Source organism: Raphanus sativus, unplaced genomic scaffold, assembly GCF_000801105.2.
Source record: "Raphanus sativus cultivar WK10039 unplaced genomic scaffold, ASM80110v3 Scaffold0672, whole genome shotgun sequence".
Classification (NCBI taxonomy): domain Eukaryota; kingdom Viridiplantae; phylum Streptophyta; class Magnoliopsida; order Brassicales; family Brassicaceae; genus Raphanus; species Raphanus sativus.
The window spans coordinates 3,567-26,812 of NW_026615989.1; the positions used below are offsets into that span (position 1 = coordinate 3,567).

The window sequence follows — 23,246 nt, forward strand, 5'->3', positions numbered from 1 at the left end:
CAATAATCAAATAAAAAGTATCTGCCAACTTTGCTAACACAATATACAAAACTAATTTTTATTTTTTTTTAAATGATTTTGTTTATTTGTAAACAAAATGAAAAAGTTATATAAATCAAAAATTTACTCGCACGGGTGTGCGGGTCAAAAATCTAGTTTAACTTTAAATTATAAGTCATTGTAAAACAAAAGCAGGCACACATTATTGTAATGTAATAAAATATGCAAAACTCAACGTAGAGAGTAAACTAATTTATTGTGCAGGACGATGGAGCAAACCAGGCGATGGGCTAACGCTGCATTTGACAAAAGGATTAAGTCTCTTCAACCACTTGGACTTCCTCTTCTTCTTCTCTCCAGGTTCACTTCTTGTTTCGCTCATCTTTCTCTTCTTGCTCTTGCTCTTATCCAACCCAAAGCATCTCGGCGAGGCTTCGTTTTCATAAACAGTCTCTCTCGATGACAACGGCTGCAACGCGTACACTTGGTTCTGTAAAAGACACATCTCGTGAAAATGATCGTCCCTCATCTTAAGCACGCATCTCGCCAGCCTCACTGCTTCCGTTTTCATGAACAAAGCTTCGGTGGCGAGCTCTTTGTTCTCTTCCAGGAGTGAAGTGAGTTTGTATCCAAGATTCGCGGTTTCCTCTACAGCTACTTCTTTCTCCATGTCAAGCAACGTCACAAGCTTCTTTAACAGCTCGATCGTCTTGGTATTTTTTTTCTCCCTGGCGCAACTTGTCTTGAGCCATAGCTATTTCCGTGTTTGCAGTCACGAGCTGCGAGACTAGATCTTCGATTTTGTGCTTATCACAAGTGGTGACTTGCATCTGTTGATAGGACAAGATGCTCGTGACTTCGGAACTAGTGTCGGAATCATTGTCTTGGAAAACTGGTTTAGGGTTTTTTGGTTTGGCGTGGTGGTAACGGTTCAATAGAGTGGTGTAACCATCGTAGAGATCTTCACAGAGTGAGAGGATGAGAGGGCGTCTCTGGTAGAACCATTCAGCACGCTGAGAAAGTGTTTCACCGGTTTGGTTCTCTTGAAGAGCAGAGACGCGCAGTACTTGCATCCGAGATTCAAGCTCTGTATTCATTGAAAAATCATTTTTTCAGACCAAACTAAGGATTACATAGAGAGGCTTAGGACACAAACAGATAGTTTGATTAGTGTACCTGAGAGAGATGGCAATGGCGGAAGAGGAGGCTGAGAGGCATCCATATGGATTGTCTTTAGACAGAGAGTTATTTTGATGTTTAGGGGAACGCTAGAGTAAAACTTGAGCTTCAGGAAAATCAAAATCCCACATATTGCAATAATATAAAAGAACAAAAATAGCAAAACGAAAGAATCAGTGAGGTGATTTGAACATTAATGGGACCAAATTGCTACAAATATACAGAAAATGTACGAGGAGAATCTACAGATTCAGAAAAGTCTTATAGAGATTAGAGAGAGAGAAAGAGAGCTGAAAATTTTGGAGATTTGTTATCATAAAAGAAGCAGTGACATGCGCTTAATTCAAAATTTGTAATGTTAATTTTCATTATTATTCGAATTTTAAACATTCATATTAGTAACAAAATGTGCTTTACTTACTATCTATCCACTGAGAATAATGAATGCATTTTCCAGTGAAAATCATAAAAATGGTCGAATAATAGATTTTAAATCAGCAGTTACAAAAGAGGTACCAATTCCACTTAATTAGAAATTTATATTTGTCTTTGGAGATTTTGTTCAAATTTCTAATCAACAGTTATAAAAAAAATGTATTCCAATGTAAAACTGGAGATTTGTTGATCATAAAAGAGACAGCAAAATATATCTTGATTCAAATTTTTGTAGTTGTAAGTTTCATGAAATCTATATAAATCCAAGTCCATTCATAAGAAAGTATGTTTACTTACATACCATTCAGTATCTACCAAATAGAAACATTGCTCCAATGCAAATCCTAAAAATATATCACAAAGTTTATATGAATCGAAAGCCAGTTACAAAAAAAAGTTTATATGAATTATAGAAAAAATCAACAAATAAAAAAAAAATTTTTAATATCTCATTTATTTAACTTCCAACCTTTTGCTCATGATAATTGATATATACAGTATTTGCTTTTTAAGAATGAAATAAATATTATTTTGTATTAGTTATTACTTGTTTGCCGTGCTCCATGCTTTCACATTTTCTCAATGGTAACATTTCACAAAGTATCATGATAGTCTAGTCTCTCTTTTTTTTTCTTTAGTCTCTCTATTTGTTGCTACATAACAATCCTTGTCACATTGCTTTTGATTCCGGTTAGGATTGGTTGGCTACACAACAAAGGCAAAAAATTTCCTTAATGTAAGTCTCTTCCCACATCATTCATGTTGCAAGATAACAAAAACTTTTGTTTTTGAGTAGCTATGTATTCTCTTTGAGGTGTAATGATAATGACTCAGGCTAAACATTAATAGTATCCATCCGTGTGTAGAATCTACACCATTATTCTAGTGTTTCTCTCTATGTACAGAGTCTTGGAATGTACATGAGGAGGTTTTAGAATGTATAGTGTCTCAGTTCATGTGTTCCACTTAAAAAATTTATGTGTCTTCTTCTTTTCCTTTGCATCCTATCTTGTGACTATACATAAAAGACCAGTTCCAGGTTGTTGGAGTCTTGTCCATCCTTTTTGTACAAATCACAAATTTTTAGTAAAAGCTGGATTAGCTCATATATTCTAATGAATTAGCTCATATATGTTGCTGCAGTTGCTTACTTCATTCATATGGTGACTGGAGCTTTGCATCCTACGTAAGTTTGATGGGATTTATCAAGGCTGATGCAATGGTTCAAACTGAAAAGGAGGGGACTTCCAATTGGAGATGCAGAAAAGAATCTGGTTGAAGCAACTTGTATCTGTTAAGAATCGAGGTAATGATTCTGCTGAAGTGATTCTTTGTCATATGATTCATAAGGGAACTGTGTTGTTGGTTGAAAAATGTTGTTCCAATTTTTTCTTTTGCTTGTATAGTTGAAGATGAAAAGCAAATGAGCATTAATAAACCGTTCTCTAAAGTTAAAAGATGTTTTCGATTGCTAACCACTGTAAAAATATTGAGTTGAGTTTGCAAACAAGAGAACTATGTATAGTGAGCAATTCAGAATGAAAAGAAAACAACTTTATTATCAGCTATGATGTCAGTAACATACTGAGATTTGAGACGTGAGATACATACTAAACAAAGAAGCTAGGCGTTGATGACCAGAAACTACATACTAAACAGAGACAGTAAAAGTTAATGAACAGAATCTACATACTAAACGTTACTGTTGTAATGAGACCTGAGATACATGTATATTTGATCTTTAAATTAAACAGAGATATGAAACTTAACCAACAGAGACTACAGGCTATATACTAAACAGAGATGCTAAACATTAATCAATGAAAACTACATAATAATCAGACACTAAATGTAAGTGAACAGAATCTACTGTCTACACAGAGACACATACTAAACGTTAATCAATATACACTACAGTCTACATGTTAATCAGATACTAAGCGTAAGTGAACACAAACTACAGTCTAAACAGAGAAACTAAAGGCTAATGAACAAAAACTAAACTGAAGTCAGTCGATGCTGTTAAGTAACATACTGATTTGAGACCTGAGATACATACTAAACAAAGAAACTAGGCATTGATGAACAGAGACAGCAAAAGTTAATGAACAGAATCTACATACTAAACGTTACTATTGTAATGAGACCTGAGATACATGTAAATTTTGATCTTTAAACTAAACAGAGATACTAAACTTAACCAACAGAGACTACAGGCTATATATACTTAACAGAGATGCTAAACTGTTAATCAACAGAAGCTACAGTCTAAACAGAGATACAAAACATTAATCAATGGAAACTACAGTCTATACATACTTATCAGACACTAAAATGTAAGTGAACAGAATCTACAGTCTACACAAAGAAACATACTAAACGTTAATCAACACGCACTACAGTCTACAGTCTAAACAGATATACTAAACGTAAGTGAACACAAGCTACAGTCTAAACAGAGAAACTAAAGGCTAATGAACACAAACTAAACTGAAGTCAGTCGATATCTTCATGGGCATCATAGTCTTAAACCTCAAGACTTTGTTCAGAGTTCTCTTGAACTGTGTTGCCTTTGCCGGAAAAAACCTCAACTTCTTGTCAGCAACAAGAACAGCATCTGCCGTTGGTTTCTTGTTGGAACTTCTTCGTCTGACCCTCAGCTTGAACAGCTTCAACATAAACGAGTTACTTGTCTTCTTGTCATCTGCTTCAACTTGTGGACGAGGCAAGAACGGATGAGACAGCAACTCAGAAGCGCTTCCTCTCTCATCAGGATCCCTTGAGAAACACGTTTTGATAAAATCCTTTGCATCAGAAGGTAAACTCTCAGGGATCTCAGGAGCTTTACCACAACGGAGACGATTCGCTAGAAGATTGATATTAACCCCTTCCCAAGGAATCACACCCGTGTACATCTCCAGCACCAAACACCCCAACGACCACAAATCTATTCCTTTGTCAGCGAAGCCGTCACGAACAGACTCGGGAGGCATGTAGATAGGAGTCCCAACCCATGGAAACTCACTCTCCCAGAACTTAGGAACCTCTCCGACCTCCAACGTGTTGCCAAAATCAGAAATCTTGATCTCGTACGATGATGAATCTTGTCTCGAAGAAGGGAAGACGAGCAAGTTATCTGGCTTTATATCGCAATGGACATAACCGTGTCTGTGAATCGAGACCAAACCTTCAAGAATCATCCGCGTGAAATCTTTAACCAACGGCTCCGGCAACTTTCTGTCGGCGTAACGGTTCATGAAAGCGTTCAAGCTACCTTCGGAGGCGTACTCGAGTCGAAGCTTGTGGACTACGTTACCGTAACTGCTTAAACCTTGTTGGAGAGAGTCTCCGAAACACGTGACGATCCTTGGACTTCCCCTGAGTTGGAGGAGAATCTCTAACTCTCTTCGGAGAGTTTCGTAGTCTTCGTCGTAAGAGTTCTTGACGGCGGAGAGAAACGAAGATCCGCCGTCGTCGGAGGGATTAGTGAAGCGGACTAGGTTTACGTAACCGTAGGCGCCTTCTCCAAGAAACTTCAAGATTTCTTCGTTGGACTGCATCTTTTGAATCGGAGTTGGTATTTTAGGGTTTCGGAAAAGAATCGCTCTGAAAAGATAATTGCAAGAAAGAAAAATTAGGGTTTCGAAACAGAATCGCAGTGGAGAGAAACGTGGAAGAGAGCGAAAGAAAATAAAAGTGGAGCGAAGGAGAAGAGGGTATGACAATCTTTTATAGATTTGGTTTCAGTTAAGTCGGTGACTTTATTATACACACGGAAAAAGGACTGAACTAATGGGCCTGACTTTTTTTCTTAAAAACAATTTAATCAGGGCAACTTTTTTTTTTGTCAACCCATATCATTACAAAGGATCGATTACATTGAAAGTTCATTAAGAGAAAAATTGATCTTATCACAAATTGATATTACTTTTCATAATTAACTTTAAAATAATTATCTTTATGGATATTGTAAATTTTGATGAAAAAATTAGAATATTGTAATCCTAACTAATCATTTATAAATATTTAAAAATTATTTATAAAAATTTATAAACTTACTCAACTCTACTTCTACGTACTAAAATCTTAAACAATAATCACCAAATTATAAATTCAAATATTAAAATATTTTTAATGAACTGTATTTTTGAAAATTAATATTTTCTTTATGTTATTTTAAACAACTTCTCATAAAACTTTAGTTAAATATCAAATAATATAATACATTTGAGCCAAAAATACCACATTTAAAATTGATAATATGAAATATATTATATTATTCAAAACTACAGTTGTTTTTAACATTGGATGCATCATCGTACAATTTATATTTATATTACAAATGATGATAAATTACTTATAACATAAATGATATTAATAGATAAAACTTTCTCCATAACACTCTAGTTTTACTTATGATGGACATGCTCTACATAGCATACGACTCCAACGAATAGCTCTACTGGCTACACTTTTAGAACACTCGTATAACAGTATAAGTTTGCATCATGTAATCTGTTAGAAATTACATTATTTAGAAATCAAATCCATAGTTGGTGAAATCTTGACCACTAGTAAATGAAACTTCCACACTACTTAAAGATATATCCAACTAAAATTTTAGTAAGAATTGCAAACTTTAGTAAGAAGTTCGGACAACAATGAAACCATGATAAGTTTCGGAAAAAAGAACAACGATTTTGGTAAATGGAAGTTACTGATGAGAAACTCAGTATCCAGTGTAAAGATGATGTAGTAATCGTGGGTTGTGAACATATCTATTAAGATAGGTGTTGATGGTGGCATTGCCTCCTTGAGGAATGAGTCTCGAGCTGCTGGAATGGTGATCAACATAATGGGATCAGTAATCGTAGGTACCGGTTACGACCTGCTTCTCCTCGCGATTGAAACATTCAGTGCCTCATTTGTACATGTGTTGGGTCACGAAAAGCTCGTCAGCAGTTTAAACATGCGTTAAGCAGAAGCAGTATTGACAAGAAACTTCACAAATCAGGTGAAGCTGTTGCTACGAACCAATGACTTTCCAAAGTTAGCAATGAGTCGTAAGATTCAGGAATATTTCTACGGTTATCGAAAGCCTTGTCTCCGTTTGCCAAATACATTACCCTGCAAGCTCTTGATCCTCCTTGGAACTGTCATGGCTTGAGAGCTAATAGAAGCAAGAACATGACTAGATTAGAGGGGGAGAGTCGCGTTGTTTACTAAGAGAATGATGATGCTCAGCTTACATAACTAAAAACCCATAAAGCATTTCATACTCAAAAGAGTGGCAGAACATAAAATATCCAAAACATTCACTCGAACTTATGATAACTTCAGTAAGTACCACACCACACAAGATACGTAGACATAAGAGTTTCATGGAAAAGTCTTGAAACATTTTATTTGGGCGATGAGAGTCATAATAGCTCATAGGAGATAAGATAAAGAGCTGAACTGAATCAGCAGTAGAACATAACTCGCTTCACGTTGTCTTTCAAAGGTGGGAGTGGTCTCACAGCAGCGTTCACGTGAGGCCCACGCATGTTTCTACCACCCATACCACCTCCACGTGCCATACTCCCGCTAGCCATCGAACCACTGTCTGATGTCTCTGGCTCCATGTAGAACCGAGCCCTGAACGCTGCTAGATGAGCATAGTACGCAGGCGGCACTACAAAATCCCAACAACAACAATTAAAAAACCGTTATCTTTACCAATCTCTACATCAAAAAACTAATACAATTCAAATCTCAGCAAGGGAAAAGAAAAGAACTCACCAATGGATACAGAACGAGTGCATCTAGCATACCTACAGAACTCAAAAAAATAGTCTAAATGTTAATGGTTTGTAATGAGTCTACATCTGTTCCATATTTCAATTATTTAATAATAACATGTGACAAAGAGCTATTGAATCTTACGTGTAACATAAGTTATTAGTCAGAGATTGGAGTCCATCAGCAGAGAAGTTGTTCTCATCCCAAAGAACATGGTAATGAGCAGGTCGAGAAGTGCCCTGTTCATCAAAATTTTGATTTTAAATTAAAGCATTTCAATAGATTGATTATAGCTCTTTTTCTGTACAAAGAATTACCTGAATACCAGCATGGCTACAGAGATAAAAGTCGAACTCTGTGGGGTGACATATCTTTGAATCCACGACAGTTCCTACAGACGAGAGTTGTCAGTTTTAAACATTTTCAAAGAATCAAAAGATTTGCAGCTGATTAAACATGCACGCAGAAAAAGGTTCACACCGATCCCAATTTGTCTCACCTGGTAAAATGTTGCCACTTCTATCCACAGAATTACGATCATTATGGTTTTGCGCAAACAGCCTCGTGTGATGGCGCTTCTGCACCACCACAAACGTCACTGGTGGCTGATAACCTGCTTCCAGCGAGGCACATGCCTGAAATGGTTCCAATTCAGATCACATTAGACACAAGACAAGTACCACCAGTAACATGTCATTTGTTATGTATAACTCTTACCTTGCGGATGGCATCAAGCTCATACAGCAAAACCTGATAGAATTGTCCCTCACTGACTCCATCCCTGTGAAAATAACCATACAATAATACACATAAATCTTTAGAGAGAAATATACATGGTTATATAATGACGTGTGCGTCAAAAGAACCGAGTTATTACCTGTAGAAAATGATCCTCAACGGCTTATGCCCAGTTGATCTACGGAAGGCTATAAGTAACTCCCTGTTACAAAGAAAACCAAATGCAATAATCGGTTACTTGGAGCAAGTAGAAGTAAAAAACTGATTCGGAGCAGAGTTAACAGTATTGAGAATACTTTATCATGCCACCAGTCACCACCCCTTTCTGAGGATCCTTCCATTCTTTGAACAGATCCTGAATGAGCTCCTGTCTATGAGCCTGAGCACAAACCAGTCCAGCATATTTGGTAACTTCAGGCCAGTCCTGGGATGCGACAACCTGAAAAAAACAAATATCATTGTGAATCAGAGTAAGCACATCAGACCAAGCCCTTACAGAAAAAATGAAACACGGATTCACAAAACAAGCTGCTAAAAGAGAGACTTACAGCAGCAATGGACGGGCTTGAATCCTCTCCAGGATGAGGATGGGTTACATCAGCACCAAAGATTATGGTAGGGCGATCACTGACCAGAGGAATTCGCCTTGACAAGGCATCAACAAGCACTGTATTCCTTCCTCCAACTTTAACATTAATTTTCAGAGCCACATTAGCCATATACTGCTTGCTCATCTTGAAGACATGCTTAGTCAGGCAGCACTGAGACACAATGCCGAGTTCGGTCTCGCAGATGCGCTTCAGATCACCTGCAAGAGAAATGACGATTAGAAAGATTGTTTATAAGTAAAAGCAAGCAGACGATGAAGGGTACTGGAACAGGTCTCATACCATATAATGATCCATTATTGTCTGGCAGAATGACAATAAGGAGATCAATCTCTTTTCCTTGAGATAACTTGGCCATGGCATCATGATATCGAGTTTTCAAGACTTTCTCCACGTGCTCAGGACGAGCACTAACTGGTGGGAGGACTGGCTCCGGATTAAAGGCCTGCAGGTAGAGATAGTTCGGATATCAAGCTGGGAAAGGTTTAATAAACTGACTAAGTTGTACTCTGCAAAACTTACCATGCCAGATATGTGGCACATCTGAGCAAGTTCCTGACAGAAAGAACGTGCCATATTGTCTGGCACTTGCCTAGAGAAGTTAATGCAGATCCAATTGCTCACTGTTCCACCATTGATCATTTTCTGCAAACACCCATCATATCAAGAGAATAGAATGATAAACACGAGCAGTGGGCAGACAGATGAATAACTATCTCATATACTTACCTTATTCATCATATTCCACTGACCAACTTGTGGCAGACAAGTCCCTTCCCTTCCAGATTCATGATACTTGAGCTGCAGAATAGAGCAATTATAACATATTGCAACTCGAACTTAGTTACAAAGATATAGATTTGCCCAAAAAAAAAGTTACAAAGATATAGATAGAAAAAAATGGAATAGTCCAAGAGACAACTACTATACCCATGGAGGAGGCAGAATTCGAGCTTCAACAGAAGCAAGAGACGCACTTATCTTGATGCCAAACTCCTTAGCATAGGGATCGTGACTGTAATCATTTAGCTCCACCGTCTAAGCAATAAAACAACATATCAAATTAGATTAAAATAAAAATTCAACAACATATGAATACTGGAGCAATAAGAAAAAAGACATTTAATAGAAAATGCGAACAAAATAGCCAAAATAAACATACCCTCAAGATATCTTTTTCTCGTTCTTGGGGGCGCTGACAAGTCACCTTCAGCAAAGCAGTGATCTGTCTCTCGTTCAACCTTTTTGAGTATCTCTGACCCTCAACTATCTTGCATACCTGTACAAACAACAGCAAATTAGTATAGGAACGTTGGTGAGAAAACAAAATTGATGAACTTAGAAGTTACCTCCATTGGTAGATAATTTGGCCTGTTAGAATTCCCAACTTGCAAGCATGGAAGCTGTGTGTGCTGAATACGAAAACCGTATGTTTCGTAGAAGTATTCAACAACAGATTTCTGGGTGTTTCTTTCATCAACAGGAAATCTGAAAAATATAACACGAAATAGAAAGATAAAGTTCTCCTGGTTCAGCATTCACGAAAAACGAATCAGCAAAAAGCTAAAACAAACACTCACGTCAGTTCTCGAGTGGCCACAGCAGTCAGGCCAGAAATGCGGTACTTCCGGCGCATATTTCCTCGATGGGTCACTTCAACCTTGACACCTCTAAGAGCCTTTTTTATCTGTTAACAGAATAAGACTGAAAGTAAGTAACCACAGGAAGGTCAAGAATGCAACATTTCACTTCAGCTATGCATAACGCTAGTAACAAGTAACGACTATAGAAAGATAATCAGGAAATGACAATTGACTCATACCTTCACACGATCAGCATCAGATAAAGGCCGGGATCTAATATCCCTATTCAGCAACTGGCAAACAAATTCAGTCACAGGAAGTGCCTCTATGAATGCTGTCGATGACATATCTACAAAAAAGGGTAATATCGCAGCATGCATGAGTTGAGATATTACAAGGAGATCAAATTAAGAAAAAAATTAATGAAGGTAATGCAGAAAAACATCGCACCAATGTTGAGTGATAAACCCATCTGTGTAGGACGAATGCTTTGGTAGAATCCACGCCAGCTCTCCAAGCCATCCCCCAATGATTGCTTTCTTCCAATATCAGGAGAATAAAATGACCGGGCCACAGGAGTATACCTGACACTAATATGTTAGCAAAACTAAAAGAGAGGAGACTTGTAAGCTGAGTAGCAAGCATCCATGGGATGAGTGAACTTACTTGGAAGTTGGCAGCTCACGAAGAACAATATCAAGAACCTGCAGAGCCTCCTGCGGGGCATCAGCTTGTTTCCCTTGTAGAAACATCCCTAGGTGATGCAGATCAGCACGTGCAGCTAGCTTGATCACAACTTTGAACTCCCTTTCTCGTCTGTGAAACAGGAAATGCATGATTTACTCTGAAAAATTCTATAACAGGAAAACAGTAATAGTAATAATATTAATAATGTAAGAACTGACCTTTGTCCCCCAGCACCTTCTTCCTCGTCATGGAGCAAGATTCGGAATTCCTTAGAAACAAATGGAAGCGGTCCAGCAGTGTAGAGACTTTTGCGACCATCATATGCAGGAAGACGTCTTCCAAGGTGTGACTCACGATACAATTCAACCAACTGTTTCATCACAGCACGATTAACACCCCTTGATGTGACTTCTGGAGTAATAGTAACCTGCATAACCCAAAAAAAGACAACATCAGATGCGCTGTAGCTTTAAAAAATATCAAGGGAACAGGTGAGCTAAAACTTACATCGTACTGGTGCAAATCTTTGTCAGGCAACTCAGCAAAGAAGTGGTTGGCCTTAACAATGCAACGCTTGCCGACCTGTCCTTTACCAGGCCGCATTGGAAACTTGAAAGCTTTGCTGGAAGATGGAATAGGCTGGATTGCCTGACTGGTAGCTCCTTGTTCAATAGAGAGCTGTTCAAATTCTTGTACCGGAGGAGAAGGATCCGGCATCTGTATAGGACTCACCTCAGACGGTGTAGGCTGAGAAGACACCGCTTGATAAGTTGGTGAGGTAGCTTGATGCAGCTCGGGAACTGATTGTCTCTGTGGCTGTCCAGCAGAGGGTGCACCACCACGGCCATACCCACCTCGAGGAGGTCCTCCTCTTGGTCCACCGTACTGTTGTTGGTGTTGGTGCTGTGGTGGCTGGCCTTCTCTTGGTCCACCGTACTGCTGTGGTGGTTGGCCTCCTCTTGGTCCACCGTACTGCTGTGGTGGTTGGTCTCCTCTTGGTCCACCGTACTGCTGTGGTGGCTGGTCTCCTCTTGGTCCACCGTACTGCTGTGGTGGTTGGCCATATCCACGGCCACGGCCACCACCACGACCTCCCTGTTGAGACTGAGGACCATAACCTCTTCCACCTTGCTGCTGTCCTCCTCCTCTTCCTCCCCCTTGCTGATAACCACCACGCCCACCACCTGATTGTTGACCACCTTCACGGGAGCCAGACCCTTCACCTCCTTCAGACGAACCATCAGTTCTCTTCTTCCTCACCATATTGAATCCTAAGATAACAACAGCCAAAACAAACAGTTAGTCACAAAAAAAAAACATAGAAACCACTTTCAGAAGCCTATTAGCACTCAATCCACACAAAAAGAAGTGAAATTTTAGAAACTATTATTGAAAATTCAACCATATGAAAAAAGCAAAAGCAAACAGTGAACTATCAAAACCCTAGAAACAAGTTGGAAGACGGCGCACGAAAACCCCTTAACTAGATCCGAAATTTCAAGACATCGACGGAATAAACAAAACTTATAACCTAATCAAAACCCTAGAAATGAAGTCGATCCAACCAAATCGAGTGGAAAATACGGTAGATCGAACACAGAACAAGCCGAAAAGAACTCTGATTTACCGGGAAAACCACTATCTCTCGCCGGAGATGCAACGATTTTGACCAACCCTACTTTCTCTCTCTACCTCTATATCTCTCTAGCCTCCAAACCAAACGAGATAAGTAACGAAGATGTGTGATTTTTACTGCTCCACTTTAAATCCCACTTTCTCTCCTTTTTTTTTGCCCTTTTGCTGCTATATAAATTTACGGAACTACCCTCATCGTGAATAGTTGGGGGATACGATGACGTGTCAAGTCGCGGTTGGTCTTTCTTGGGCTGACCCAATGGGTCGTGTGTGGTAGTGTAGTCTTATTCATTTTGAAATTGCGCTGCTGACGTGGAATTGCATAACGTTTTGTCGTTTTATATGTAGTACAGTCTTACATATTTTATCTTCATCCGTTTCAGTACGTTTTCATAAATATGCGTCTAAGCTGTTAACGTTTTGCATTACTTTATTATATTGTTTGTCATGCATGATGACACCACGCATACAGATAAGTCATGGATGTTGATATGTAGTCTAATATATACTAGACCGGTCGTTGGTTTTACTATAAATCCGTAGTAATTTGATTCCGTCATATTTTTTTTTCTTTGGTCTACTTTTTATCGTGCAGTCAGAGAAGATTACATATATTTAACAGTTTTTTAAAATCTAGTTGCTACTCGTGAGTCCTGACTATGTTACCGTGCCCTGAGTGACTGTGTGTAATTAATGTGTGATGTCAAAAAGGACCATTTTTCATTCTACGCAATAAAAATCATGCAGAGACCGTTTAGTCGTCCCGAATATTTTATCACCGCACCTGTTTTCGAGACTCTTCTAGCGTATTTAGCTCGAATTTGGCCAGCTGCGTGTGTGGTAACACATATGCATGGCGAGTCTACATTGAACCATTGAAATGAAGATCCAAGAAGTTGGTTTGTAGTTACTACAAGAGGTTACGTCATGCAATTGATTCGTATACGGTCTCGGTGAGAAGAAAACTTTAACGAGTCGTTCTCGATTCTAGATCATGCATGATCCATGCGCTCATCGATCGATTGATGGCAAGGTCTCATTCTTTGTGTTTCCCTATTTTCACTAGGTGGAAAAATGATTTAGACACTTTCCTTGAAAAGGGAATGTTTATATGTTTTAATTTTGCACCAAAAAAACGGCAATTATATTCTTTTGTGGACTGTGTGATACTGGCGTACTGCCTTGTGTAATATACTTTTGTTTCTTGCTGTAATCTGGAAAAAACTATGCAAAAGCTTGTACTCAGTTAAGCTTTTACTAATTAAGAAAATGACAGATTTAAGTCATATTCAGTTACTTCTTAGAATATATTACAACGGCCGGGTTTTATTTTATAGGCGGATATGCCCTAAATACGCAAAATTTAAACTAATGGTTATTTATGTTTTATAGTTCATTTTCAAAGGCTTTTGTAATATACGATGTTTTCCGTTAATATTGTGACATCCTCATTCATTTTTGACTTGTGGTTCGTGTGTCGACGCCTCTATACGGGGACGTGTTACTTGTGTATGAAAGAGGACTATATACAAAGAATTTTCGACTGGTCACATTTTAATGCAGTGGTAATGGATGTACCATTTTAAAGGTGCTCGATCAGACAGATGGGTTGAGAAAACAATATCACAACCTACTTTTTATGTCGCTTTTAAAAGTGGTGGAGCGATCTATTACCGTAAAGTAAACGTGACATTATAAATTTTATTTATTAGAATTTTTTTTTATAAGAAAGTAGACGAAAGTAATAAAAATAATATTAACGTAACTCCATAGGAGATTGATTAGTGTAGATTTATTCTTTGTAAATCATCATCAATTTCTACCTATTCATTATCAAACTTGTAAATTTTCCTTGTACTCGACTTTTCTTATGTTAGTTTCGAGATATTTTGCAATTTCACATTTTCTTTATAGTCATGGAATTCATCATGCCATCACAACTCACACGCAAGAAAGACAACAAAAAAAACATCAGTCATGGACAGCAAAATCATGTCACGAGATCATGCATTAATTCTGAGTTTTAACAGAGGACAAAAATGAATAAATGAAAGCCGGTGGGCAAAAATTAATAAATGAAATACTTTAAAACTTTTTTTGGAAACTAAAATTACTTTAAAACTTAGGCAACTCTCTTTTCGTTGTTGTAAAACAGTCTAACCTGTGCTTTCGGGGGAAATGTTACTAATTCGAGAACGTGAAGAGGGGTCATCGCGTGGTTTGATTTCATATTTACGTTTCAGTTTTGATTTTGCCAATATAGATTTATTTATTTGTGAAAAAGATTTATTTATTTGTGTATATGAAAGATATGTAAATGAAGGCTTTGTGATTAGTTTTTTCTTTTAAATTATTAAACTTCTTAGTTTTCCTTGTAAGCAATGACTGAAGGTTAGAGAGCGATCTTTATTTTGAAAAGCATTGTAAATGGTAATAGTTATACAAGCTACAAACGGACTTTGTATGCCTTAAAATTTGTGAAGTTTTCATTTCAATTCTACTAATCTCCATCATAAAACAAAATTCATGGTCATGGACGTAACGCCGAGGATATGTATAGGACTGACCCATCAGGCTATATATGTTAAAGGAGGAATGCATTGAATACGAGTTTTATTTTACCAATGGGTAAAAATAGGATAAATAAGATTTGGTGGGGGCAGTTTATTTATTTAAATGGTTTTTCAATCAACGTTGGTGTTAGACTATAGACTAAGACATTGATTAAGAATTATAAAACTGAATTTATTTTGATCATTTTGAAGTAAACCATGCTTCTATATATAGCACATTTGTATAATCCACATCTCATCTCTCGAATTGAAGAGATCATGTTGGGCAAGATAATAGTTTGTTTTTTAAACCTGTGATTTCACTCTTTCATTTTCATAGAAATAAGACCTGCGATTGACGCTTTTTGAAACCTTTACTATTTTTACTAATTTTGGAAATATTATTGATGGGTCGGTCAGCACGTGGTTTGATTTCATATTAATGTCTGTTTATTTTCTTGCTTTATACAATTAATTGATTTGACGTTTCTCTAGTTCCAACTGGTTACTTTGTTCTTTACCTGAACTTGGTGTACCCATCAGAAAGCTACTTGATGGCAAACTATTTGAAATGTATTTCATTGTTTTGGTAACTGATGTTTTCATATACGGACGATACATCAGTTTTGACACAACGATAGGTACAAAAGAAAATGAATAATTACAAAAACGCTGCTTTCAAATAAAACAATAATGACATTATGGACTATTAGAGAAATAGTTAATTTTCTACAAACATATTGTTGTGTTCTCAGACAAATATTATTATTATTTTGGGTAGAAGAAGATACAGAAACGATAAGATTGATGTAAGTAAATCTTAGCAGTACTACTATCTTGATTCACATATGGGTCCTTTTTTTTGTTCTTGAACATCCATCCGGTACCAAATTACCCATCAGAGAAGACATTTGATCAACCTTATCATACAACCAAAGATGCCCACCAGTGTGTATGAACAATATCTTCTTTCTCTCCCAACTTTTCGGATACTTAGTCATCTCAGACTCATTTATCAAACCGGAGGCAGCTTTCCCACTAAATAAACACTAGAAAACCCAAATGTCAACTTCCATATACTTATGATGCTAGTCACGACTTTTAAAATTACTAGAAATAATGAAGTAACTAAAGACTAACTTGTACCTTCTAAACAGGATCAAGAATAACACTAGTTGCACTTGCTACTTCCTTTACAAGCTTTAGGCTCCTCTGAAGTGTTCATTTCATCATATCCTTTTATTTCTGCAAAACACAGTAAACGATAGCAAATTTTTTATATCTGCTTAACTAAGAAGCATTTCCCATCTGATTTTGTTTGTTAAGGAACCAAGCAAAATTCAACATAAACATTTGACACGAAATCGAGCATAGAAAATCTTAAAAGCTTTTCCACCTATTCTTCTCCCTAGCTCGAAGGCTACTCATGAAAGTGTCAAGACTTGTCTTCTCATTGTTTCTTCTTCTTCTTCAACTAGTCGTGGTGATTGCTCAGTTGACTATCTCCATTGATTCTCACCTATTTCGCCTCGGCCCATTTCACTTTAATTTTGAAAATGGGAATATTTAATATAAACAGCCAAAAATAGTCACTCATACAATCACATTTCACACCTTTTTTTTACATATAAACAGGGGGAAGCATTTTACAAGAACCCAATGTCATTTTTGTTGCATGCAAACAGAGTCCCCACAGCGAGAACTTTTAGACTCACTAGATACAAAGACGAGCCTTGAGGCAATAAAACAAGTAGTCAAACTAAACAAAGCTCGTAATAACCTCTCACAATTCATAACCCCTGGCTCTGCTCCTTCACTGCTCTTGCAGCAGCGTTGTACCATGCTGCAGCAGCCATTGCACCCGGATCAGGAATTGATGCGAGAATCTCAGCCGATACATAGCTCGATCTCCCGGCCTGTACTCCATTCCCCAACCATCACATCACATTGAAAATAAATTTACACGTCCAAGCTCAATAAAACTCACATGTGCTTGCATCTGAATGGTCGATTCAGCTCCCGCTGTTGCTGCTTCAGCAGACAGAACAAAAGCAGAAACAGGATCCTCTCCAACACTCAGCTTCTACTCACAATCAAACCAAAACTCATTAGTAATTAAACAAATATCCATTTTTTGATAAGAAGAAAACTATTTATCAGTCACCTCCTCTAGGACTTTTGAAGCTGGGATGAGAGCATCTAACATCGTTCTATATCCCGCACTTGCTCCACCATATTTACTGACAGCAGAGATCAATGACTTGAGTGCATCAGACCCTGATTTCAAGAAAAAAATCAAACACATATGCCACAACATGTGCCGTTTAATGACAGTGCAAGAAACGTTATCTTACAGTTTTTGGGAGTGACTTCTGACTGAACGTTAGCTTTTAACTCAGCGTAAGCTGCCTTGCAGAGGAGACTGTAGCTGTTTGTCACATGACTTTATCAGTAGATACTAAACACATGACCATATGTACGGAAATAATCATTTTCAGAAATATATTTAAAGATTTACATTATTCCGCTCGTTCCCCCCATGACTCTTCTGATAGATGAACCAATCTCATTCACTGTTTCAGCAGCGTCATTGAGCGGATAACTAGCGAACAGAGTAGTAACAGTTGAATCAAACTGTAGTAAGTAAGAAATCACGCAAACAGAGGGGGTACAAGAAGTAAAGTGGCTTACTAATTCTTCATGTCCTCCAGAATAGCTGTTGCGCCTCTGCACATCTGTGAATGGCGAAGGGATGCATAAGGTCTTATGACATGTCCAATGCAAAAAAAAAAATTTAGGTTATAGAACCGGACTTACTGTTGATCCACAGTCCCCGTCTCCTACTTTCCCATCCCATTCGTTCAAACTATCTTTCAAACTGATGACCACAGTTGCTGCTGCTTCAATAGCTGCCTCAAGAACTCGACCTTGTTGACTAAGTTCTTGGGGTCGGCCTAGAGACTAATATCAAGTAACCATTATCAAATGGCAAGTTTATATGAAACTGATAGAAAGATTATCACATCTCACTGAACCCTAAAACACTTGCCTCTTCTTTTTTGTTCTGTTGGAAGGGAGGCAGCGGAACGGGGATCTTTGCTGGTGGCCGGTTCCCTGTAGAGAGAGAAGTTTAACTTGAAATGAAATAAGACAAGAAACCACAAAGACTTGCAAGACAATTTAACTACATCTAACACACCATCAGTGCCAACTGGCCAACTAGGTGCCTTGGTAGGAGCATCCAAACGCTCTAAAATTGACTGGTCAGCCTTCATGATCTACATAGAGAAACCTGAGAAGGGAAGGAGTTTAAGAGCAACAGCCACAACACCAATGACTCTACATAGATACAACAACAACAACGAAAAAGTAATCAACCTGCCATATCAAGAGATGACATAAAAGATCCAGTATACACTCTATCAACGGCAAGTCCAAATTCCAATTGTAGTTTAGGGACTGCTTTTCCAGCAGCAATCATAAGTTCCATTAGAGGGGTACCACCTAAGCTGCACAACAACATGAAATAAATAAATATACTCACTGGTTAGACCATACATAGTATGGTAAAAGTACATACAAGGATCTCCTATATAGGAAGATGGAGCTTACCCATTAACCATCAGAACCACACTGTTACCACGTGTAATCGGAACATAATTAGTCTCCTGCAGTTATAATGAATGAAACACATAAATGCAAGTGAATAACATCAAGATAGTAATATGGAAAGAAGAAAACAGGAATAATGCACATACTGGACTCAGTATCTGTTGAAGAACATGGGAGACTACAACATCCAGAGGTTGAATGTCGACCACAGCAGCACCAGGTTCTCCATGCTGAATGAAAAGTTCAAAATAGAAAGATGAAAAGTCAAAGATACGACGAAACATGAATTTGCTCTCTCTCTTTCCTTTGTAATAAAATAAGAAAGGGAAACAACATACAACACCAAGCCCAAGTTCCATTTTCTCTGGACCCAAACGATCTGATGTAGCCTGTCCCGGAAGAGAACAAACAGTTAGTGCAACTCCCATGGTCCCAACCATCTCAGATGCATGCTTTGCTTCTGCCGCAACTTCTTCTAAGGAAAGACCAGCAGCTGCTGCTGCTCCAGCCACCTATCCTTAACAATAAGAATTAATAAAAAACCGTCAGAAGGCTTAAAGTGTAGATAGAGGGAAAACAAAGAGGAAGGAAGAGTAAGAACCTTATGTACTAGAATTGTTCCAGCTAAACCTCTGCGTCCAGCTATGCCACGTGGCGGTGGGAGAGCACAGTCATCTCCAACAATCACAGTCTACAAAAAAAAAACAGATCATGTCACTCTATCCACCAACGCTCTCACCAAAGTCTTAAAACAATAAACAGATAGTTTTACCTCTACTTTGAAACCCTCAGTTTTAGCTAGCTCAGCTGCTAGGCCAAAGTTCAAGCGATCACCAGTATAGTTCTGTCAGAGGAGAAACTAGAATCAGCCAAACACATTGAGAGCTAGAAATCCATAACTCTTCTAAGCTTATTGATATGTACCGTGACAACCAAGAGGCATCCCATTGGACCAGTTACAGCTCGAATCCCCTGTGAGTTGCACAAGTTTCATTCACTTGAAAGATTCAATAAAAGACAAAAACTTTAGGGGGATGACTTACAGCTAGGATGGAATCAACTGGTGGTGAAGCAAAGACATCACCGCAAATAGCTGCGGTGAGCATTCCTTCTCCCACGTATCCAGCTTGTGCTGGTTCATGCCCACTTCCCCCTCCTGTTACAAAATAGCAATTGCATAACACGATACTCAGCTAAACAAATGTAAGATTCTGACAAGAAACTCATCATACCTGATATAACTGCAACTTTGTCATAATCAGCAGCAGAAACATCAGCTCGTAGTACAACCTTGACCTGTGAAAAACTAGCTGAGGATTTTGCACAAACGAAAAAGGAAAGATCTTTTTAGTAACCTCAGGGAGGCCATCCAAGTACTGAAGTCCAGGATAAGTTTCGACCAGACCCTCGATGAACTCTGTTACTACATCTGCAGTAAGTAACGAATGAAAGAGCTTATGATCATTCTCTCTTGCAGAGACACAGTAACGCATTTGGGCATATAAAGATAAAGTCAACACTCAACAGTCCTCCCCATCAACATGCACCACACAGAACTTAAGCGCCGGAAACAGAGAGTTTACGATTTCAAAAACAGGGTAACATAAAAGGAGAAGGAAGGAGGAGACGTGTGAGGACGAACCGTTGGGGTTGTTGATGAACTTCTTAGCTGGAGTAGCCATGGTGCTTAGCTGTCAAGGTGATCTAAGACTTGCGAATCGGAGAAAGCTCACATAGAGAAATAAAGAAGAAGCTTTGAGAGAGAGTCAACAATGGCAGTGAGGAGAGGAGACGAAGAGGAAGAAGCTTAACCGAAATAAACCGACAAATTGGAGAGACTCAATCCAACTAAACCGAATAATTAACATACTCAATTCAACCGATGTATGTGATCCCAGCAAGTAAACCGGAAATAAAAACCAAAATTGGAGAAATTCAATTACTAAACCGAGATGAACCTAAAACAAACCGAGCTAAACCTAAATTATAACCTGGCTAAACCGAACAGTTGGAGAAACTCAACCGATATAAACCGAAGCCTAATATATTGAACTAAACCGATGTATTGGGTCGGAGGTGAGCCCAGCAAGTAACGAATGACTTAATTAGTAAGAAAAAAACACGTGTTCCTCCTCCTCATACACGGTTCGGTTCGTCTATAACTAGATTATTATTCTTTGTCTACTTCGCACGGAAAAGAGAAGACAAGGAGAGAGATCCAGAAGAAGAAGAAGAAGAAGAAGAAGAGAAGATGGCTTTGCAATGGCTGATTTTGTCGTACGTGGTGGCCGCCGAAGTTGTGATCGCGGTGTTGCTGACTTTACCGTACCCTATGCTAGTGAAGAAACGCGTCGTGTCACTTGTCTCTCTCATTCTCCAACCTGCTGCTTCCATCGTCGCCTTCGCCGCCTTTCAGCTCTGCGGTGACCACACCTTTCTCTCTCTATATATATCTCAATCGCTTCTAATTTTTCCTTTTGATCTGCGAGTGATTCTGTCGCTTTTGTTTGCTCTGTTTTCAGATATATACTGGAAGAATGAACATAGACTCTCTTGCTCATCTGAGGTCTGCACTGCTACAGAGCGTGACCGTTACGAGAAATCTGTAAGTATCTATTGGAGAATGCTAAAAGTTATAATTTAGCACAAAAAAAAGGAATGGTAAAAGTTATCACAAATGTTTTTACTGTACACTTTGATGTGAAAATTGTTAGGCTGAGAGTTTGGTCCTGTTTTGATCTGAATATTCAAGTTTTTATGTAACATCTCTGAGATTTAGCTAAGCAAGTTGTATAGATATTTTTTACTCCCTCACCAGCTCCTACATTAACTAGTTAGTTTACACGATGTGCGGGTGTATTACTTTCTCAAAAGATGAATAATTTTAGGAATGTGCACATTATTATCTCTTTTTTTTTAACCCTTGGTAGCGCTTCATTATCTATATCTCAAGTTGTATGTTTCCTGGACAAGTATCAAACTCTCGGATAGTTAGTTCATCCCTAGTTTTGTCGAAATGCCTCATATTGCTGACTAACTGTTTGAACCACAGATCTACAAGGCTCAGAGGAATGCTGTTCTGTGCGCTGCAGGAATTCTTCTCTACTGGTAAATAAACATCATCACCTATTATCAGTCACACACAATACACACAGAAGGTCTCAGGGTAATTTTACTGATAATCTATCTCTTCTACAGGTGCATCTACCGTATCTGCAAGTACAACAAGGACCTGGAGCTTTTGGAAGAAGCTGTGAAGAGAGAGACACACAAGGACGAGTAATCTACTTGAGTATAGAGAGACTTGGTTCCTCAAAACCATATAAGTAAAGTCTTTTATTGTTTTCTTACATCTAATACCACTAAACCTGAAGAAAACAGTGACTATCAACAACAGCTTGTAAACAAATATATATCATCAGTGTTCAATGCTTATTCCATTCCTCTCTACATTCTCGATAGTCATTTCAAGAACAGTCTCAATTTATTTTCCATAAACCATATCAGAATCTTGAAACTTGTGCGAACCTATTAGTAAAGTTCCTTCAGGAGTTTCGGCATGATTTCCTCATTCATATGAATGAGCTTTAAAGAAGTAATTAAACTAGATTGAAGATGAAAGGATAAAAGACGGTCATAACTTTTGGGACTATTTAAGTTCTAATCCATGCGTTTAACGAACACAACTCTGGGAACTAAAACTGTAAGGCAATGATCTTTTTGAATAGATTTTTGATAAATATATTTTGTTTGAATTATACTTATCTTGACGGTGAATTTAAACAGAAATTGATAATAAAGATTGAAGAAAGTATATCTAAGTGTTCAGTGTTCTAATGAACTTGTAATGTCGTGATGGCTATGTGCTGAATACTTATGCCATGTATTTTATATTACTCAGCTAAATCCCACGGCTATATGCATTGACAAATAAATGTTTCATCATCATCATCTTTTAAAGACTGACCAAGGTTTCCAGAAAAAACAAACAGACATATATAAAACAATTATGTTCGTCGAGTTGGAAGCCAGACTAGTGATTCTGCTCTTTGGAAACACTAAAGTTGTACTAATTAGTGACGTGTCCCCACAGAAGAGAATATAGCTTTTCTTTATAGTATAAGATTTTTTTTTTGTCATCTGAAGATTTATTATTCAAACACTTCTTTATAGTATAAGATCATTTAGATGCTGTTTGATTTTAAGTTGGACTGAACCTAAATCAACTAGTCATGTTGTTAATTTAATAGTATTGATTATGAATAAAAATGAATAGAATTCATCTCTCAGTAACACTAGATTTAGTTAAAATTAGAAAATCAATAATAACAAAACTTTTCGAATAACAAAGGATTTAAATAAATTTTGAAAATTCTTAAACCAATAACAATGGATTCTATTAAAATTTTTGAAATCCAACAACTAATAACAACATA

General features: G+C 37.8%; 3 protein-coding genes and 2 pseudogenes across 3 annotated transcripts; 1 reads left to right on the forward strand and 4 right to left on the reverse strand.

Annotated features, from left to right (window-relative positions):
- Positions 1 to 210: 210 nt before the first annotated feature.
- On the reverse strand, positions 211 to 1,222 carry LOC108820325 (kinase-interacting family protein-like; annotated as a pseudogene).
- A 2,737-nt stretch (positions 1,223 to 3,959) lies between these two features.
- On the reverse strand, positions 3,960 to 5,278 carry LOC108820326 (mitogen-activated protein kinase kinase kinase 20-like). Its single transcript, XM_018593281.2, has one exon. It carries the CDS (start codon positions 5,172 to 5,174, stop codon positions 4,086 to 4,088), a length of 1,089 nt encoding a protein of 362 aa, XP_018448783.1. The 5' UTR covers positions 5,175 to 5,278; the 3' UTR covers positions 3,960 to 4,085.
- Positions 5,279 to 6,864: 1,586 nt separating this feature from the next.
- LOC108822280 (protein argonaute 1) lies at positions 6,865 to 12,776 on the reverse strand. Its single transcript, XM_018595319.2, has 22 exons — positions 12,639 to 12,776; positions 11,519 to 12,282; positions 11,230 to 11,438; positions 10,991 to 11,140; positions 10,775 to 10,908; positions 10,564 to 10,673; positions 10,322 to 10,428; positions 10,091 to 10,229; positions 9,904 to 10,020; positions 9,672 to 9,779; positions 9,471 to 9,542; positions 9,264 to 9,386; positions 9,024 to 9,186; positions 8,682 to 8,941; positions 8,430 to 8,572; positions 8,273 to 8,335; positions 8,113 to 8,176; positions 7,895 to 8,030; positions 7,713 to 7,786; positions 7,540 to 7,634; positions 7,396 to 7,427; positions 6,865 to 7,288 (listed from the first exon to the last, which is right to left on the reverse strand). The coding sequence occupies exons 2-22, from the start codon at positions 12,272 to 12,274 to the stop codon at positions 7,077 to 7,079; spliced, it is 3,267 nt and encodes a 1,088-aa protein (XP_018450821.1). The 5' UTR covers positions 12,275 to 12,282; positions 12,639 to 12,776; the 3' UTR covers positions 6,865 to 7,076.
- A 3,994-nt stretch (positions 12,777 to 16,770) lies between these two features.
- On the reverse strand, positions 16,771 to 20,948 carry LOC130502713 (putative 3,4-dihydroxy-2-butanone kinase; annotated as a pseudogene).
- A 31-nt stretch (positions 20,949 to 20,979) lies between these two features.
- Positions 20,980 to 22,245, forward strand: LOC108822811 (uncharacterized). The gene is made up of 4 exons (XM_056997504.1): positions 20,980 to 21,233; positions 21,333 to 21,415; positions 21,863 to 21,918; positions 22,009 to 22,245. Exons 1-4 carry the CDS (start codon positions 21,062 to 21,064, stop codon positions 22,091 to 22,093), a joined length of 396 nt encoding a protein of 131 aa, XP_056853484.1. The 5' UTR covers positions 20,980 to 21,061; the 3' UTR covers positions 22,094 to 22,245.
- The last annotated feature ends 1,001 nt before the right edge of the window (positions 22,246 to 23,246 follow it).